The sequence below is a fragment of the Carassius auratus genome, chromosome 27 (assembly GCF_003368295.1).
Source record: "Carassius auratus strain Wakin chromosome 27, ASM336829v1, whole genome shotgun sequence".
Classification (NCBI taxonomy): domain Eukaryota; kingdom Metazoa; phylum Chordata; class Actinopteri; order Cypriniformes; family Cyprinidae; genus Carassius; species Carassius auratus.
In genome coordinates, this window is record NC_039269.1 from 26,573,993 (window position 1) to 26,589,507 (window position 15,515).

Sequence of the window (15,515 nt, forward strand, 5' to 3'; positions counted from 1 at the left end):
AATAAGACATGCTCCTGGATCAACATCTTTTGATGATCCTGGATCAACATTATTGTCCAAAAATATTGACTTAACACCCCTACCCCTAAACTTAATTTATTCCTAAAATCAGTGGGAAATGATAGCTGATTAACAAGGGTGTAAAAAACACCTAACCCTGATTATAAGCATAAAACTGACATTTCCTGAAAAATGATATCTGAATTCTGATTAGTTGATTAGAAAGTTGTTCCAGGATCAACAAGGATGTTGATTTATGAACATGTTGTAGTGAAATCACGCTCACCGTCCAGGTTGCTTGTTTTTCTTTCGCAATCTGGCAACACCGATCAGCACCTCACTGCAACTGAACAGCGACCATATAGGCACATGTCTGCGTTAAGATTCTCTGCTGTTTTTCATTGGAGGAACATATTTAAAAAATCACTGCGCTATATGATGTTACATGGATTTAGCATGCGCTGTTTTTGCTATTACCTCCATCACCATCTTCGTGTTCTTCAAAGATTTGCACAGGGTGTCTTCGCTATGGATGCAAGGGATGGAAACACACAAAGGAAAACACAAAATTAGTCTAGTGATGCCCATGACATGCATTGCGTTTTTAGAAGTAGCACCCAAGTTTGCATTGTAAATCAGATGCACTGAATCCCTGCTTGGCCGGATCCGTCTGTGTGTCGCTTCCCCCTTTTCAGAAGGAGCCGCATCAACAAAATGTTGGGTAGGTCGTTCACCTGGAGGAAATATAACCAGCGTACCCTCTCTATGCAGCACCGGCTCCCTCTTCAACACTGACATGCCCGAGCCCAGAAGGAAATCCAGGATCAGAGGGCTCATAGCTACAGCTGGACGCGTGAACTGGAAGGAGGACGGGAAACAGGCGCACACCGGGTGTCCGAATCGGTGGAGGCCGGATCACATCTGCTGGGGACGAGCATCAAGGGCAGTGCGGCACTCCAGCGCTTCTAGAGCAGGCGACACGGATCATCCACACACCCTCACCTCCAAAACAGCACCGTAGTCCCGTTACACTTCTCCATCGGTCTCAAAGATGCGCTAGAACAACGCACGCGCGCGCGCGCTCTGAAATGCATCAAAACATGTCGACAGCAGACATGCTTTTCAGCGCTTCCACCCGAAGGGTTTATCGAGAAAATATGGAGTTGGAAATGAAGACGAGGGTCTGTCAGCGTTTCAAGGCGTGTAAAAAGTGCAAATGAATATATTGCTCAAATATATCCTCCTTTTTCCGTCATTGGCCACATTGACACCCCTAATAAGCAGGACCATGGGTTGCATTCAGAGCATCGCCTGCAAGCCCCGCATCCGACGGGAGAACATAGTGGTCTATGAGGTCTCAGCCTCCATTGACCAATGCCCGACCATCATTGAGGAGAATTCGCCCATTGTCCTGCGATACAAGACCCCGTACTTCAGAGCATCGGCCGGGATCGTGATGCCCCCGGTCCCCAGAAACGAAACATGGACCGTGGGCTGGATTCAGGCGTGCACCCAAATGGAGTTTTTCAATACATATGGTGATATTGGCATGTGAGTAATCAGTAAACCAAACAAACAATGACAAGCTCAAGTTTCAGTGCGTGTTACATGATGTTGATAGTCAACTCAAACTAAATGTTGGAGGTTTTTATATGCAATAGTGTTTCTGTTGGGTTTGTGGTGGTCTTCTATTGTTGAGAAATGAATGAGTATCAGGTTGCAAAGTTTGACATCTCTTTATCTTTGTAGAATCTGTTCTTTGTATGTAGTATTTATTGAAGGGTGGACCATTCAAAAAAGAACTTAGAATTATTTTAAAACTCCAGCAAAGCAGCAAACAGGATGCAGAACTCCAATTCAATTTTGAATGAAAAGTAGATTGAAATAGATATTTGTATAACGGTATTTTGACATAAAAAAATTAACGTAATAAAGCCTCTTTCCAAAGTTGTGGAAAAGTTGAAAAAGCCTTAGATTTACTGGTCTTGTGGAGAGGGAATTCATTACCCAGAATATACTTCCTGTATAGAATTCCATTTCTACTTCTACTTCCTGTGAGTTGTGCCCCATTAATTTTAAAATGCACTTATGAATTAAAAGGCAGGCAATGCTTCAATTCAGAATTCTGATCCAAATATATCAACCATTATTTTGCCAAATTGCTCCTAACATTGCCCTCTAAAATTGAGGGAAATGTTGTTGTTCAAGCCCCAAATCAAGCTTTAAACTTCACCCTAAAATACAGGATCATCAAGGAGACCATCAGAGTAGAAGAGAAGCGGACAGAGACAGCTTAGGAAGAGATAATTAAAATGAGTGGGAAGGGTAACTGAAAAAACAAAAACAAAAAAAACACGTTCATGAATATTTCATTCACAGCCCCATGTCTTTTAATCACTGTTTTACCATATTTGTATGAGACACTCTGTACTGAGCAGGTCTGTGCTCACCCGCCGTCCCATCTCTATTCTCTCACCTCGTTCGCCCGTTTGATGTATTAAAGCACTACCGCTCTTTGGACTCATGCCTCTTTTGTTTTCCTGACCGCTATTTCCCTTCCGCAGGTCCAGCTGGGAATTACCTGAGCTTCGAGAAGGACGGGTGAAGGCCATAAGCGATTCTGACGGCGTCAGTTATCCCTGGTACGGTAACACCACCGAAACAGTGACCCTCTCAGGCCCCACGTCCAAGCCGTCCCGGCTAACGGTGAGTATGAACGACAACTTCTACCCCAGCGTGACTTGGGCGGTGCCCATCAGCAACAGCAACACGCCCATGCTCACGCACATCACCAGAGACCAGAGCTTCATCACCTGGCTGGTGGCGCTAAACGCAGACACCAAAGAGCGTATCGTTCTTCAGACGGTGCGCTGGCGTATGCGTGTAGACATTGAGGTGGATCCTTCCATGCCGCTTGGTTCTCGTGCCAAACTGATGGGACGGCAGCACCAGGAACAGCCACACATTCTCAGCAACAACGAGCCCATCCCGCCCAACGCTCTGGGCAGGCCCAATGCCAACGATGCCCAGGTGCTAATGTGGAGGCCCAGGAGAGGACAACCTCTGGTAGTGATACCACCCAAATAGGGGTGTCTTAATAGTGCCTATGGGACATTGAAGGCTGCATGCACTGTTTGGCCGTTGTGGATTCCCAGTTTTGTTGGGTTTCTCAGTTGCTCTGAACTAGTCAGTGGAGAAGGGAAGTCTCTGCGTGCACCATGAGGTTTAACTACCTTTACTTGGTCAGACAGCAAATGATCAAGAGTAACTAGTACTACATGAACCCACTAGGTTTAAGGAATAATTTGCAGAAAAAAATGAAAATGTACTAACCCTCGTGTTTTCTATTTTCTTTGTTCTGCAGAACACAAAAGAAGATTTGCGACCCTGCACCACTAAACCAGTCATAAGGGTCAATGTTTTGAAATTGAGATTTATACATCATCTGAAAGCTGAATAAAAAATGTTTTCCATTGATGTATGGTTTGTTAGGATCAGACAATATTTGGCAGAGATACCACTATTAAAAAATCTGGAATCTGAGGGTGAAGAAAAATCTAAATACTGAGAAAATTACCTTTGAAGTTGTACAAATGTAATTCTTAGCAATGCATATTACGAATCAAAAATTAAGTTTTGATGTTTTCATGGTAGGAAATTCACAAAATATGTTCATGGAACATGTTCTTTATTGAAAATCCTAATGATTTTTGGCATAAAAGAAAAATCTATCATTTCGACCCATACAGTGTTTTTTTTTTTTTTTTGGTTATTGCTACAAATTTACCAGTGCTACTTATGACTGCTTTTGTGCTCCAGGGTCACATGTTTTGTAGAATGTTTCAGCTGTTTTTGTCCATACAATGAAAGCCAATGGGGTCCAAACATTATGTATCATAACATTAATCAGTGCAACTCGACTGGTATCTTTCAAGTCCTCCGGAGCAATGTGATCGCTTTAAATGAAAATGTTAAATCATTGATTAGAATGACGTGAGGGTGAGAAAATGATGACAGAATCTTCATTTTTCAGTGAACTGTCCCTTTTGGAAAACCTTTAGTGGAAATATCTGTACAATTATTACTAAGAGTATTATGTTAAGGTTTTTTTGTGCAACAAGGCCCTAAAATTTCAGGACGGATGTTATCTAATGCATGAAAAAGATTGAATGTTTGGTCCCATACAACACAAAGTGAATCCAGTGACATTAAAAGAACCAAGGGAGGTCACCAAAAGTCCAGTTGGAAATGTACACTTTTGCTTTATAGGACAACTAGCAAAACTCTTTGAAACTTCTTTCAGTCGATTGAGACTTGTGGCTTAATTTCAAATGCAAGCAATTATCTTTTACGAAAGATAGAAAAAGACCGCAGAGTGCATGAAGACAGCCGCCTGTTGAGGCGGAGAGTATTTAGTAATGTCGATGATGCACTGGGGCTGTTCATCCAATCAGACACATCCTGGCACCGGCGAGTCGATAGGAGTTTGTTTATGCTCGCACATGGGTCCGTTTGAGTTTACGCAGTGGGGGCTGCACCATAGGCATTCACCAGATTAGTCACATGCCATACACACTCCATCTGTGCCATTCCACGTCCCCGTCTCCCTCCGTCCTCTCCCACTGAGACTCCTTGTGTAAGTATGACACAGACCAAATTGAGTTTACATTACAAATGTCAGGTTTACCTGTCAAGGGATAAAACGTAAACCCCAAAATGACAATTCTTTACCCACCTTTGTGTCGTTACAGACTTGCATGTTTTTTTTCTTTTGTTGGGCAAAAAGATGTTTTTAGGACTGTTTTGTCCATGCAGTGAATTTTCAAAACAACAAACAAAACATCCTTGACTTTTCTGAAAACTTTTATCTATGTAAAATCATATCCCTTATTGCTGTACATTTTGGACTTACTTTCAAAATAATGCTTTTGCTAATAAAAAAGAAATTATACAGGGCTGTTTAAATATATATAAAAAAGGAACAATAATGATAATATTCTGCCTGCTGTCTTGGCACGCAATGCAAATGAATATTTAAATAAAGATTTATATAAAGATAGCAGATGTTTTTTTTACAAAGAGGGTTCAAAGAAATCAATGTGAAAAACACATACATATATAAAAAATGTTTTAATCCAATATACATTTTTTACTTTTAGGTTCTTTCATCTTTCTCTGGAGACCAACAAACTAACATGCATAAAGCATAAAGTGTGTGGCTAATTCTTTCATGAGACACTGCTAAATGAATACTTATAAATTACTTGATAGATTTATTCATTATTTGCATGCTTTTGATTTAGTGAATTGTATTGTTTTATTGTGCATTGCATTGGACTGGTTGGAAATGAAGAGGTGATATCCAGTCTGGAGATATAATGGAAAATAATAACAATGACTAACTCTTAAATCTAACAGAGAATTTATTCATGCCTGATGCTTTGCCTAAAATCACTTTCAAAGGAAAGTTGCATTGAAAGGTGAGATGCATGCAGTACGACTAAAGCTTGGAGCAAGGTAGAATTCATCACATGATAAATACCTCACATCATCTCCCTCGATCATTTCTCAGTTACATCTTCTGTATCTCTGTCAAAGCCATATTCCTCTTCAAGATGATCATCTAAATAAAGATGCATTCAAACATATAAAGTCATGATCTGAAAATGCAAGAACACCAGCAGCAAATTACTGGTTTTTAGTGATTTCAGCATTTCTTAGAACAGGAATGTGTGCTGAAATGAGGAATAAAAATGTTGCTTAAATGGTTAAAAAATAAATACAAAAATGCAGTCTGCACACTGAAAAATACTGCTCCATACAAAAGTGTATTTAATTATTTACAAGGCAACGTTTCGACCCTCAGGTCTTCATCAGGCCTGATTGTCTTGCACCTGGCCCATATTTGGGTTCATGTGATGTGCACACCACTTCTGTGTGTTCTGATTCTTAAATGGTTAAAACCCACTTTATTTCATACCCCCATGCTTTCCCACTGCAAAACAAGTCTATGCAATGGAAGAGACGGAGTTTACTGTGGAAAGTTTCATAGCGTTGCATTAAGGGCGAGAAAGACCCAGTTAGAGGGGGAACTGATTTTTCACCTCCCTTTTTGCATGCAAGTTGTTTCTGCATAAAACAAACTGTGATGCACCCTATATATATATTTCCACTGAAACCCCCAGCTGAGAGCAACAAGGTCTGACAGTTCACTCTGTTCATTTAAGGACTAATAAAAATGCACTGCGCATCTCTCAGGAGTGTTTTTTCCACCCACAATGCCAGATTATTAGACAAATCAAAATGCAGTCATTACTCCTAATGGTTCAACGTTTTAGAGTCCACTTGTTTTTATTACCAGAATTTGACAGGAAGACGCTTTAGAAACACTTTTTATTGAAAAATGATGAAAATGATGTTTCTCAAAGGATACATTCAAGTAAAACAATCTCTTTTCTCATGTATTGCACACAAAATAAATATGAAACTGTAACATGTTGAATTTGTGAGGCTCTGTCTCAGAGATTCATATTATATGTAAACACAAAGTCCTTAAAATCCTCCGCTGAGTGTAACAAACAGCCCTGCTACCTAATACGTCAGAAGCAGGAGTTTCATTTCTGGTGTTAGTGTGTTGACGTCGTGAAATGATATAACTCAAGTTTTGCACGGTTGAATGTTTTTTTGTGCTACCTTCTGATAGCGTCCTTACAATATCACCGGTTCTCTTGTCCTGAAGTAGAGCATCTCCTGATGACGGTTTATCATCTCATGTCCAGTCTTCTATACTTTACTCGGGTTGACGGCAGGTGTGCTCTCATACCCGTAGAGAAACGTAGCAGCGATAACCAGCATCGCACCAAAGAAAAACACACTACAAAAGAAAAAAAGCTTCATTCTCCTCAAGTTCTGCCAAGTGCAATAAGTGGGTCATTCCCAAGAAACGGTGCCATTTTCAAAACTTTTTTAATAATTTCATTTGAAAAGGTTACTGCTGAACTGCCAAGAAATCATATTTTCGCATCTCAGGCTGAAATTTCCAGGGACACTGCTGTCATAGACGTTCAGGGATCACCGCAGGGGAGACATTTCCAACAATATTCAGATTAGAGCAACATTATATCAACCCTATAAGCTACAACTTCAATAGAGTACTGAATAATAGCAGATACCTTTGTTACAAATAAATTCATAAATGTAACCTTAAATATGTGGAAACACAAAGTTTTTGCATTCCATATCACATTTTTCTCCATAAACCTGACTGATGCGCTCACATCTTTTGCATCGTATCTTTCCTGGCACTGATCAACCGCTTTAAAAACTTGAATTAATAGTAGTTGCAATTTTAAATAACACACCTCTTCCATTTTTTCATTTCACTGTGTCCATATCGCTGTGTGTCCACCAATGTGTTTTTTTTTTTCAAACTGTGTCAATATTAGCGTTGCGTAACTTAAAACGGCAGCACCGTGATGAGAGTCTATTTCAGACTGAGCGCTGCATGTCTGGTTTTTTTCTAGTTGGGAAAACCCTGAGTTGTTTTATTCCACCCCCACACATTTTTAAAAACACAAAAACACGTTTTATGTGCATCTTTACATACAATGGATAATTAGCATACCAGAACACAAAAACGCATTCTGTGTGAACGGCTCCTCAGGGTGCTTCGTCTTCGGAAGGTACAAATACGTGTTTTTTTTAAGTTTAACTTTTTAACCCGAGTGCCTCCTTTTATACTGCTTTATATGTGCATATTATGTGCAAGGTGCAAGATGCAAACTCAACGTTCAAACATGTTCACCTATTTAGCGTTGTGCAAACGTAATAATTTAGTGTGAAATTCACTTTTCTATTGATGGTAATACTTTTCCTTGAAAACCCTTCATCTTCTCAGTGTTTCTCTGGGAGAGCTGTGTTACCCACAGATCCAGTTTCAGACGCAAATATTGTGTGTGTACTTAAAAGAAACGTCCCACCGCTGCAAGCTACAACATACAACACAATAAATTCAAACGCATCTGCTCTGCTGCAGCCTAAAATGGAAAATGATGACCATATCAAACCAATATAATGTATGCACACAAACCTCTGATTTGTTTTTCGGTGGATCCACGCCACGTCTTTATCACACCTGCTATAAATGGACTGTTTGATGGCTTCTTCAAAGGAAATGATAATGTGCTCATGCATAATTTAAATATGTAAAATGACACAAATGTAAATGAACAAAAATGTAAGTGACAAACAAAGGTGTTGTAAAACAGTACAAACCGAACACCTGTGTGTGGATCTACACAAACATACATCTTTAGATAAACCATTTGAAGTGTGAATTAACTGTCTAAGAGCACACTTCAAACAAATCAAACGATTGCTCTGTTTGTTGACCCATCCCAAACAGTTCAACACAGTAACGATTTGCGTGAGTTTAGGGTGGGATGAACTCTAGCCACGTACACACTCAAGTCAAATACACTTGTACTGTGTTTACACTTTGATTATTCAGTATCTTGTGAATTTTACCAGTAGTAAGGGACACACATGGCACCGTTTCCCAAAGAAAGACCCAAATACAAATGCAACTGCCTTACCTAGTAGGGTCAAAATCTTCCAACAAGAAATAAGAGATGAGGGTGGACAGAATGATTGAGATGGATGTGGCAAAGCCCTTCAGGATGTTATCTGCATATTTGATGACAGCTGCAATCACTAACCCACCCAAAGCCTACAGGAAGTATGTGAAGCACGTTTAACACAAATAACACCATGTGGCATGTGCTATTATGAAAAAGAAGTGGAGATGTACCTGAAGAGCCACCACAGTCCACGTCACATGATTGTACCCTTGAAAGAGTCCATTCTCCTGCACTCTTTCTCCGTCGTACGCAAACACTCCCCCGAGTCCAAAAACCAGCCCAAATAAACCTGGAGAAGAACGATGGAACAACAGTGGAGGAGAAAGCACTTGTAAACGATGGCTACCAAAGCTGAATGTGTTTTTGTTTCTTTTCAGGACAAAAATGGGCTGTTTCTAGGTTCACATTTTTACTAAAGATCTGCAGACCTAGCTGAATATTACGGATCCAGACGCTCTGCTTGCTCTCTTTGAGGATCTTTTCAAAGTACACGCCAGCAAATCCGCTGGAGAAGCAGGCCACGAGCACAGCCAGCAGACCCATCAGCTGAGAGCCGGCGGTCAGGTCCTCCTGCTCGGTGCCGGATGAGACTTCAGCTGGCCACTGTTGGGTCAGGGTAAACATGGAAGGAGTCATACTTACAGCATAGACAAGCCTTTTTCTGTTTTGAGAGAAAAACAGTGCTAGAACGAAATAAAAATAAATAATACATCATAGAATTATTTTTATTTATTTATTTATTTATTTATTTAATCAAATATTAAATTAAAATAAATCAAAAATATAATTATTTAAAAAATTTAATTAAATTAGAATTATATATAAAACAAATAGTGAACAAAGATAAATATATTTGTATGTATAAAAAAATTACACATATATACAAATATATACAAATATATATATAATATATATATTTACATTTTATATAAATTATATTAAAAAAAACGTTATTGTTTGCATTATATATATATATATATATATATATATATATAGTTAGTTATATAACTTGAAAATATTTTACAAAAAAATTAGATTATATAATATTAAAACTGATTTGAGAAAACTTTTTTTTAATGATTAAAGATTAAAATAAACAAAGAATTAGGCATCTGTATATATAAATACTTATTTACCTGTTAATACAATATAATATAATATTTGTACAAATAAATTGTTTTTTACTTTTTATACAATCACACAATGTGCTGCAGCAAGTTCAGAGGAAATAAACATGAAAGATGATGGACAAAAGCGTACAGTTTGAGGAAACAATATTCAGTCTAAATAAGAATTAACTGTGTTGACCAATATTTGTGTCTTTTATGTATTTTTATGCTTTTTACAATATAGCATGTTTAGGTTAGCAACATGATAACAACAAACTCTCAGTCAGCGTCCATTTTAACGGTCACAAGGACAGATCAAAGAAATCTGACCTTTATTTAAACAAATAAAGGCTACTGTCCTTACCTGGACGAGTGCAATGCCAGTCATCAGAATGACTAGAGAGAGCCACTGGTAAATGCCCAGTCTTTTCCCCAACATGGACACGGAGAACAGCGCTGTAGTGAGAATTTTCAGCTGATATGTAACCTGGAAAACCAGTGAGAAGGTAAATAAAGTGTGCCTACAGAAAAAAACACATTCGTTATTTTTTTTTTTTTTTTTTTTAGAGAAGAATTTGTTTATTTTCCATTGAGAATGATCTCTGAAGGATCATGTGACACTGAAGACTGAAGTAATGATGCTGAACATTCAGCTTTGCATCACTGGAATACATTACATTTTAAAACACATTCAAATAGATCACATATTTCAATCTGTGATGATATCTCACAATGCTATTTCCATGGGACCTGCAGGTTTCTGTAGAAATGTCAACAGGTTTCTGAAGAATTTGAATGTTTGTCATTCATCAACTAACTCACAATAAACATCTGAATCGGAGTGATAGAAGAAGGAGTTTACTGAAGGAAAACATCACAGCTAACTATATATAAATATAGATATATTTCTAACAATAACAAGTGTTATAAATTGATTATTTGGCTCCATTTTGAAGACATATCTCAATAAATACAAATGTTTATAGCTGTCTTCCTCTGGATTTGTGCTCTCTCACCTGGTAGGTAGCTGCATCTAGATTTGACAGAGCCACATAGAGCAGGTTGTTCTGCAGGGTGTAGATACCTGAGGGAATGGCTAGCTTCAGCGTTAGCAGAGGCTTGTTGATTATTTCCTCCTTCAACACCCGATTCAGTCCACGAACACTGAAACCTAAGAGGCACACACAGCACTGAACATTAGACAGCTCTCCTCTGCTGCTCTGAGCTCCTGACAAGAATGAGATCGCTGTTTCAACGACGCTATCAGACAAAACACAAAGGACACTGAACATTACGCTTGCTATAAACAGGATAAAACATTTAGTTTACTGGGAGCGTTCTTCTCACAGTTCTTGACTGTCAGACACAATCTCAAAATTGAAATTGTGACACACTGTCACACCCCTGGACTGTTTTTGTTGTGTTTTCATCCATCATGTGCGCCATGACCTAGTTTTCCCTCATGTTTGATTGTGTTCAGGTGTGTCTTGTTAACTGTCCTCGTCATCACATGTATTTAAGCCCCAGTCTCCTGCCTGTTCTGTCCTGGATTTACCCTTTTGTGGATTCATGAAAGACTATTTGCATTTATGTTTTATCTTCTTTGTTTGTTTATCTCACCATTGTGTGACACACACAGCCACAATTACCTTTTTTATATTTTAACACATGGTGAAAATAACCTAAAATAACATAAAATATACGTAGCATAGAGCCACAATGACATAAATCCCGGGAAATAATAAAAACAATACATTGACAAAGATATGGATTAGACCGTGAAACCCTGGAGACAGACAAAGAAGAACAAAAGATAACTACTATCTAGGGATCTAATGCATTACTGAAAGACTGCAGGAAACATTAGTTTCCACACATCAGAGATGAGGAGGTGCAAACTCACTGTGTTCTCTGAAGACAAGCAGCAGGCATGCAGCAATCTTTAAGACCTCAGCAAACACTACGGCAGACGACGCCAGGTAGCGCGGCCCGTCGGACTGCAGAGTACGTGAGTAACGCATTGTCAGCACCAAGGAGGTGGTCTGCAGCACCAGCACCCCCAGAGAGACATACTTCAGTCGTGATGAGGTGGACGACATGGAAATACTGGACACCTCCGATGACACAGAGACTGAGGAGAGGGACGACTGCCCTTGTTTGGTCTAACAGAGAGAGACAAACAGAGCTGATTAAAGCCTGATACCTTTTTATATGACATGGGATATGGACATACATCATTACTGTTCAAATGATTGGTTCAGTGGGATTATTTATTTTTTTAATGTTTTTTTAAACATTAAAATCTTGTCTTTATGCTCAAAAAGCTGGATTTATTTGATTATAAATATATACTTTTTATTACTATTAATTAATTCTCTATTTATTTATCAAAAATAAAAGATTTTATTTTATATGTGTGTGTACTGTGTATATTTATAAATGCTGGTATATATTTAAGAAAAATGTTCTATTTGTAAATTAAATATATATATTTAATATATAAATATATATTATATATATATATATATATATATATATATAATATAAATTATAAAAATATATAATTGTAAAAATGTCTAAATATATACTGTATGTGTCTTTATATATACATAATAAATATACACAATACACACACACATTTATTTTGTAAACAAAAACTTTTATTTTGGATGCAATTAATCGTTTGACCACTAATATATACAGATAATCAAATATCAAAATATCAATTTAAATAATTAATGAACAAATACCTCTTTTCAAATGATTTGTTATTATATTTAATAATATACGTGTGTCAGACTGTTTCGCACACATACAGGTGCATCTCAGTGAACTAGAATGTCGTGGAAAAGTTTATTTCTGTAATTCAACTCAAACTTGTTTGAGTCTTTGTTTTTTTTCATTGTGATGATTTTGGCTCACATTTAACAAAAACCCACTAATTCACAATCTCAACAAATTCACCCTTCCTCCAGACACTAAGACCTTGGTTTCCAAATGAAATACAAAACTTGCTCTCACTGAAAACAGGACTTTGGACCACTTGGCAACAGTCCAGTTCTTCTTCTTCTTAGCCCAGGTCAGATGCCTCTGACGCTGTCTGTGGTTCAGTAAATTCCTTAACACATCTGTGTGTGGTGGCTCTTGATGCCTTGACCCCAGCCTCAGTGCATTCCTTGTGAAGTTCACTCAAATTCTTGAATCGATTTTGCTTGACAATCCTCCATAAGGCTGTGGTTCTCTCAGTTGGTTGTGCATATTTTTCTTCCACACTTTTCCCTTCCACTCAACTTTCTGTTAACATGCTTGGATACAGCACTCTGTGAACAGCCAGCTTCTTTGGAAATTAATGTTTGTGGCCATTTTGAAGGCTCATGAAACCCCTGCAGGTGTTTTGAGTTGATTAGCTGATTGACATGTCACATATTCTAATTTGTTGAGGGGAAATGGTGGGTTTTGTTAAATGTGAGCCAAAATCATAACAATTAAAAGTATCAAAGACTTAAACTACTTCAGTCTCTGTGCATTAAATTTATTTAATACACGAGTTTCACAATTTGAGTTGAATTACATTCTAATTTATTGAGATGCACCTGCAGGCCGCCCAGGTATATTAACGGCCGCCCAAATATATTCTGTATGGAGATTGGATTATATGTATCCTTTTTTCATCTGGCCAACATAATGAAACCATCCCGATCGATTAACTAGTGGAAAATCTCCCTTCTACCTCGTTTCGTATCTGCTCATTCTGTGTGATCGATAATGGTTTACTACCGCTGACATACCCACGAGTGCTGCACTACACAGACACGGCGGATATATCACAAAGACAAGGGCAGAGCTCGACAGTGCAGGCCCTTCTGTCGCAAATAAAAATAGATGTGCACGAACTGTAAAATGTAAGGATGAGCTGTTGCAGTTTCAACAGTCTCGCTCAACAACGCTTCTGACTGCTTCAAAGTTATTCTCAATCAGTGAATAGCGCACATTTATGTCAAGCGATTGCTTATGCACTCGAGTTGATGAACTATGACAATGTCTACATTATGATCTTTATATAATATGTTTTAGACGGTTGTAAGAATGCATATTTTCTTTCTCATGTGAAGGATCATTTCAAAACAAGAGTTCCGGTGTTGTTTTCCCTGTGTTTTTTCCTTCTGTGTTTGATCTTGGATTGTGTATACTGACTGTGATTCTCTGCTGCCTGCCCTGACCTCTGCTCATTTCTGTTGCTGATTTTGGATATCCCCTGACATACCTGACGCCATTCCTGATTTCTGCCTGTCTGACCATTCTTTAATAAACTACTGCATATGGATTCGAACATCTCTGTCTCATCGTTACACATTCATAGTAAACTATTTCTGACTGGAATGCTTCCCCATTCCAAGGAAGAAAAGGCTTAACAAATTATTTGATATATAGATTTTACTAGTAAAATATGTGTCCCATTCACTGAGAGAGAATCTACCATTAAAATGCTGTAATTTTGCATAATTTACTATACATATAATAATGCATAATATAGGGTATGTAATTAATTGTAATTGTAGCCTATGTAAATAAAATCAATTTCAATAAATTTAAATATTGTTTAAAAATTACACATTATTTGTCACATGTAGTAGACCATTTTTGTGCTGTGGTAATAGGAGGAATTTCCACCCGGCTACCACTGTAAGTATATTTCATACCTGTAGGAAGCACTTATAACTTATATGATATAATATATATATATATATATATATATATATATATAAAGATTTATTTATACAGAGTGAATAATTAACAACACTACTTGGTATAAACCCATAATGCATTACTAATGCATTTCTAATAATTTTCCCATGCCTCCAAACCATTAGAGCATTATACATCACTAAATGATAATGGCCTGGTTTGATTATTAACACCTCAAGGGAGACGTCGCAAAAAGTCATGTAACTGTTCATTTGTCAGTGTGAGCCATTTTAAAATAAAATCTGGCCTTCACCATGAGAAAATGCCATCTACCTTCAGCACTCATGCATATTAACTCTGGCTTTAAATAAGCTCTCATCTATCATGCCTTGAGAGTCCACATGTCTTTACAATACAATATACACAAACTCTGACAGTTTCACAGATCAATTATCCTCACTCACCCCAGTTAAAACCATCACAGCGGTGTCATTGCTGAGTTTGCATTCAGTCTTTTTGAGCAGCTGTGTTTCAGCAGATACAGCGTCCTCTCAGTGTAGTTACTGAGAAAGCATGCATCAGACTTGTGTAAAAAGCAAAGAGGCCAACATGACCACTCCCACTGACTAACAGCCGGATAGAAGGAGGATGTGATATGGTGTTGTAATCCTATATTTTCATGCAGTTTTTGTTTCACAAAGGAAAAAAAACTATTTGCACACTGCCAGCTGAAAAAAAGCATAGTGATTAAGACAAATGGAGTCTCAAGGTCATGGAAAAAGAGATTGTAGTTTTAAATTAATAGATTTACATCAGTGCAAATATGACTTGGCAAACAGAAGGTTTGGGTGGGATTGAGAAGGCTGGCCAGAGGTGGGGCGTACAACACACACAGGCAGCCTTATGCAGCTCTGAGGCTTCGGTGAGGGGGGTGAAGCACACAATCCTGCTCTGTGTGCAGGAGGACAACTCCTCAGCTCCTGTCCATTGAGATGCCCCCCGCCACCTCCAGCGGCCTCAGTCATGAAGACATGCATTTAATGTGAACACATGACAATTTTGCCTAAGAACGATTCATAAA

At 38.1% G+C, this 15,515-nt stretch overlaps 2 protein-coding genes across 3 annotated transcripts; one reads left to right on the plus strand and one right to left on the minus strand.

The window, feature by feature from the left end:
- The first annotated feature begins 522 nt into the window (after window positions 1-522).
- fam78ba (family with sequence similarity 78 member Ba) lies at window positions 523-3,305 on the plus strand. Its single transcript, XM_026206907.1, has 2 exons — window positions 523-1,551; window positions 2,565-3,305. Exons 1-2 carry the CDS (start codon window positions 1,217-1,219, stop codon window positions 3,085-3,087), a joined length of 858 nt encoding a protein of 285 aa, XP_026062692.1. The 5' UTR covers window positions 523-1,216; the 3' UTR covers window positions 3,088-3,305.
- Window positions 3,306-6,376: 3,071 nt separating this feature from the next.
- On the minus strand, window positions 6,377-11,970 carry LOC113046069 (UDP-N-acetylglucosamine transporter-like). Of its 2 annotated transcripts, none has more exons than XM_026206909.1 (7): window positions 11,652-11,960; window positions 10,765-10,919; window positions 10,113-10,235; window positions 9,068-9,242; window positions 8,810-8,928; window positions 8,595-8,728; window positions 6,377-6,874 (listed from the first exon to the last, which is right to left on the minus strand). In XM_026206909.1, exons 1-7 carry the CDS (start codon window positions 11,845-11,847, stop codon window positions 6,784-6,786), a joined length of 993 nt encoding a protein of 330 aa, XP_026062694.1. In that variant the 5' UTR covers window positions 11,848-11,960; the 3' UTR covers window positions 6,377-6,783. The 2 variants fall into 2 exon arrangements, 1 of the variants encoding a protein (XP_026062694.1); XR_003276053.1 differs by having other exon boundaries at window positions 6,739-6,874; window positions 8,595-8,685; window positions 11,652-11,970.
- Window positions 11,971-15,515: the final 3,545 nt, after the last annotated feature.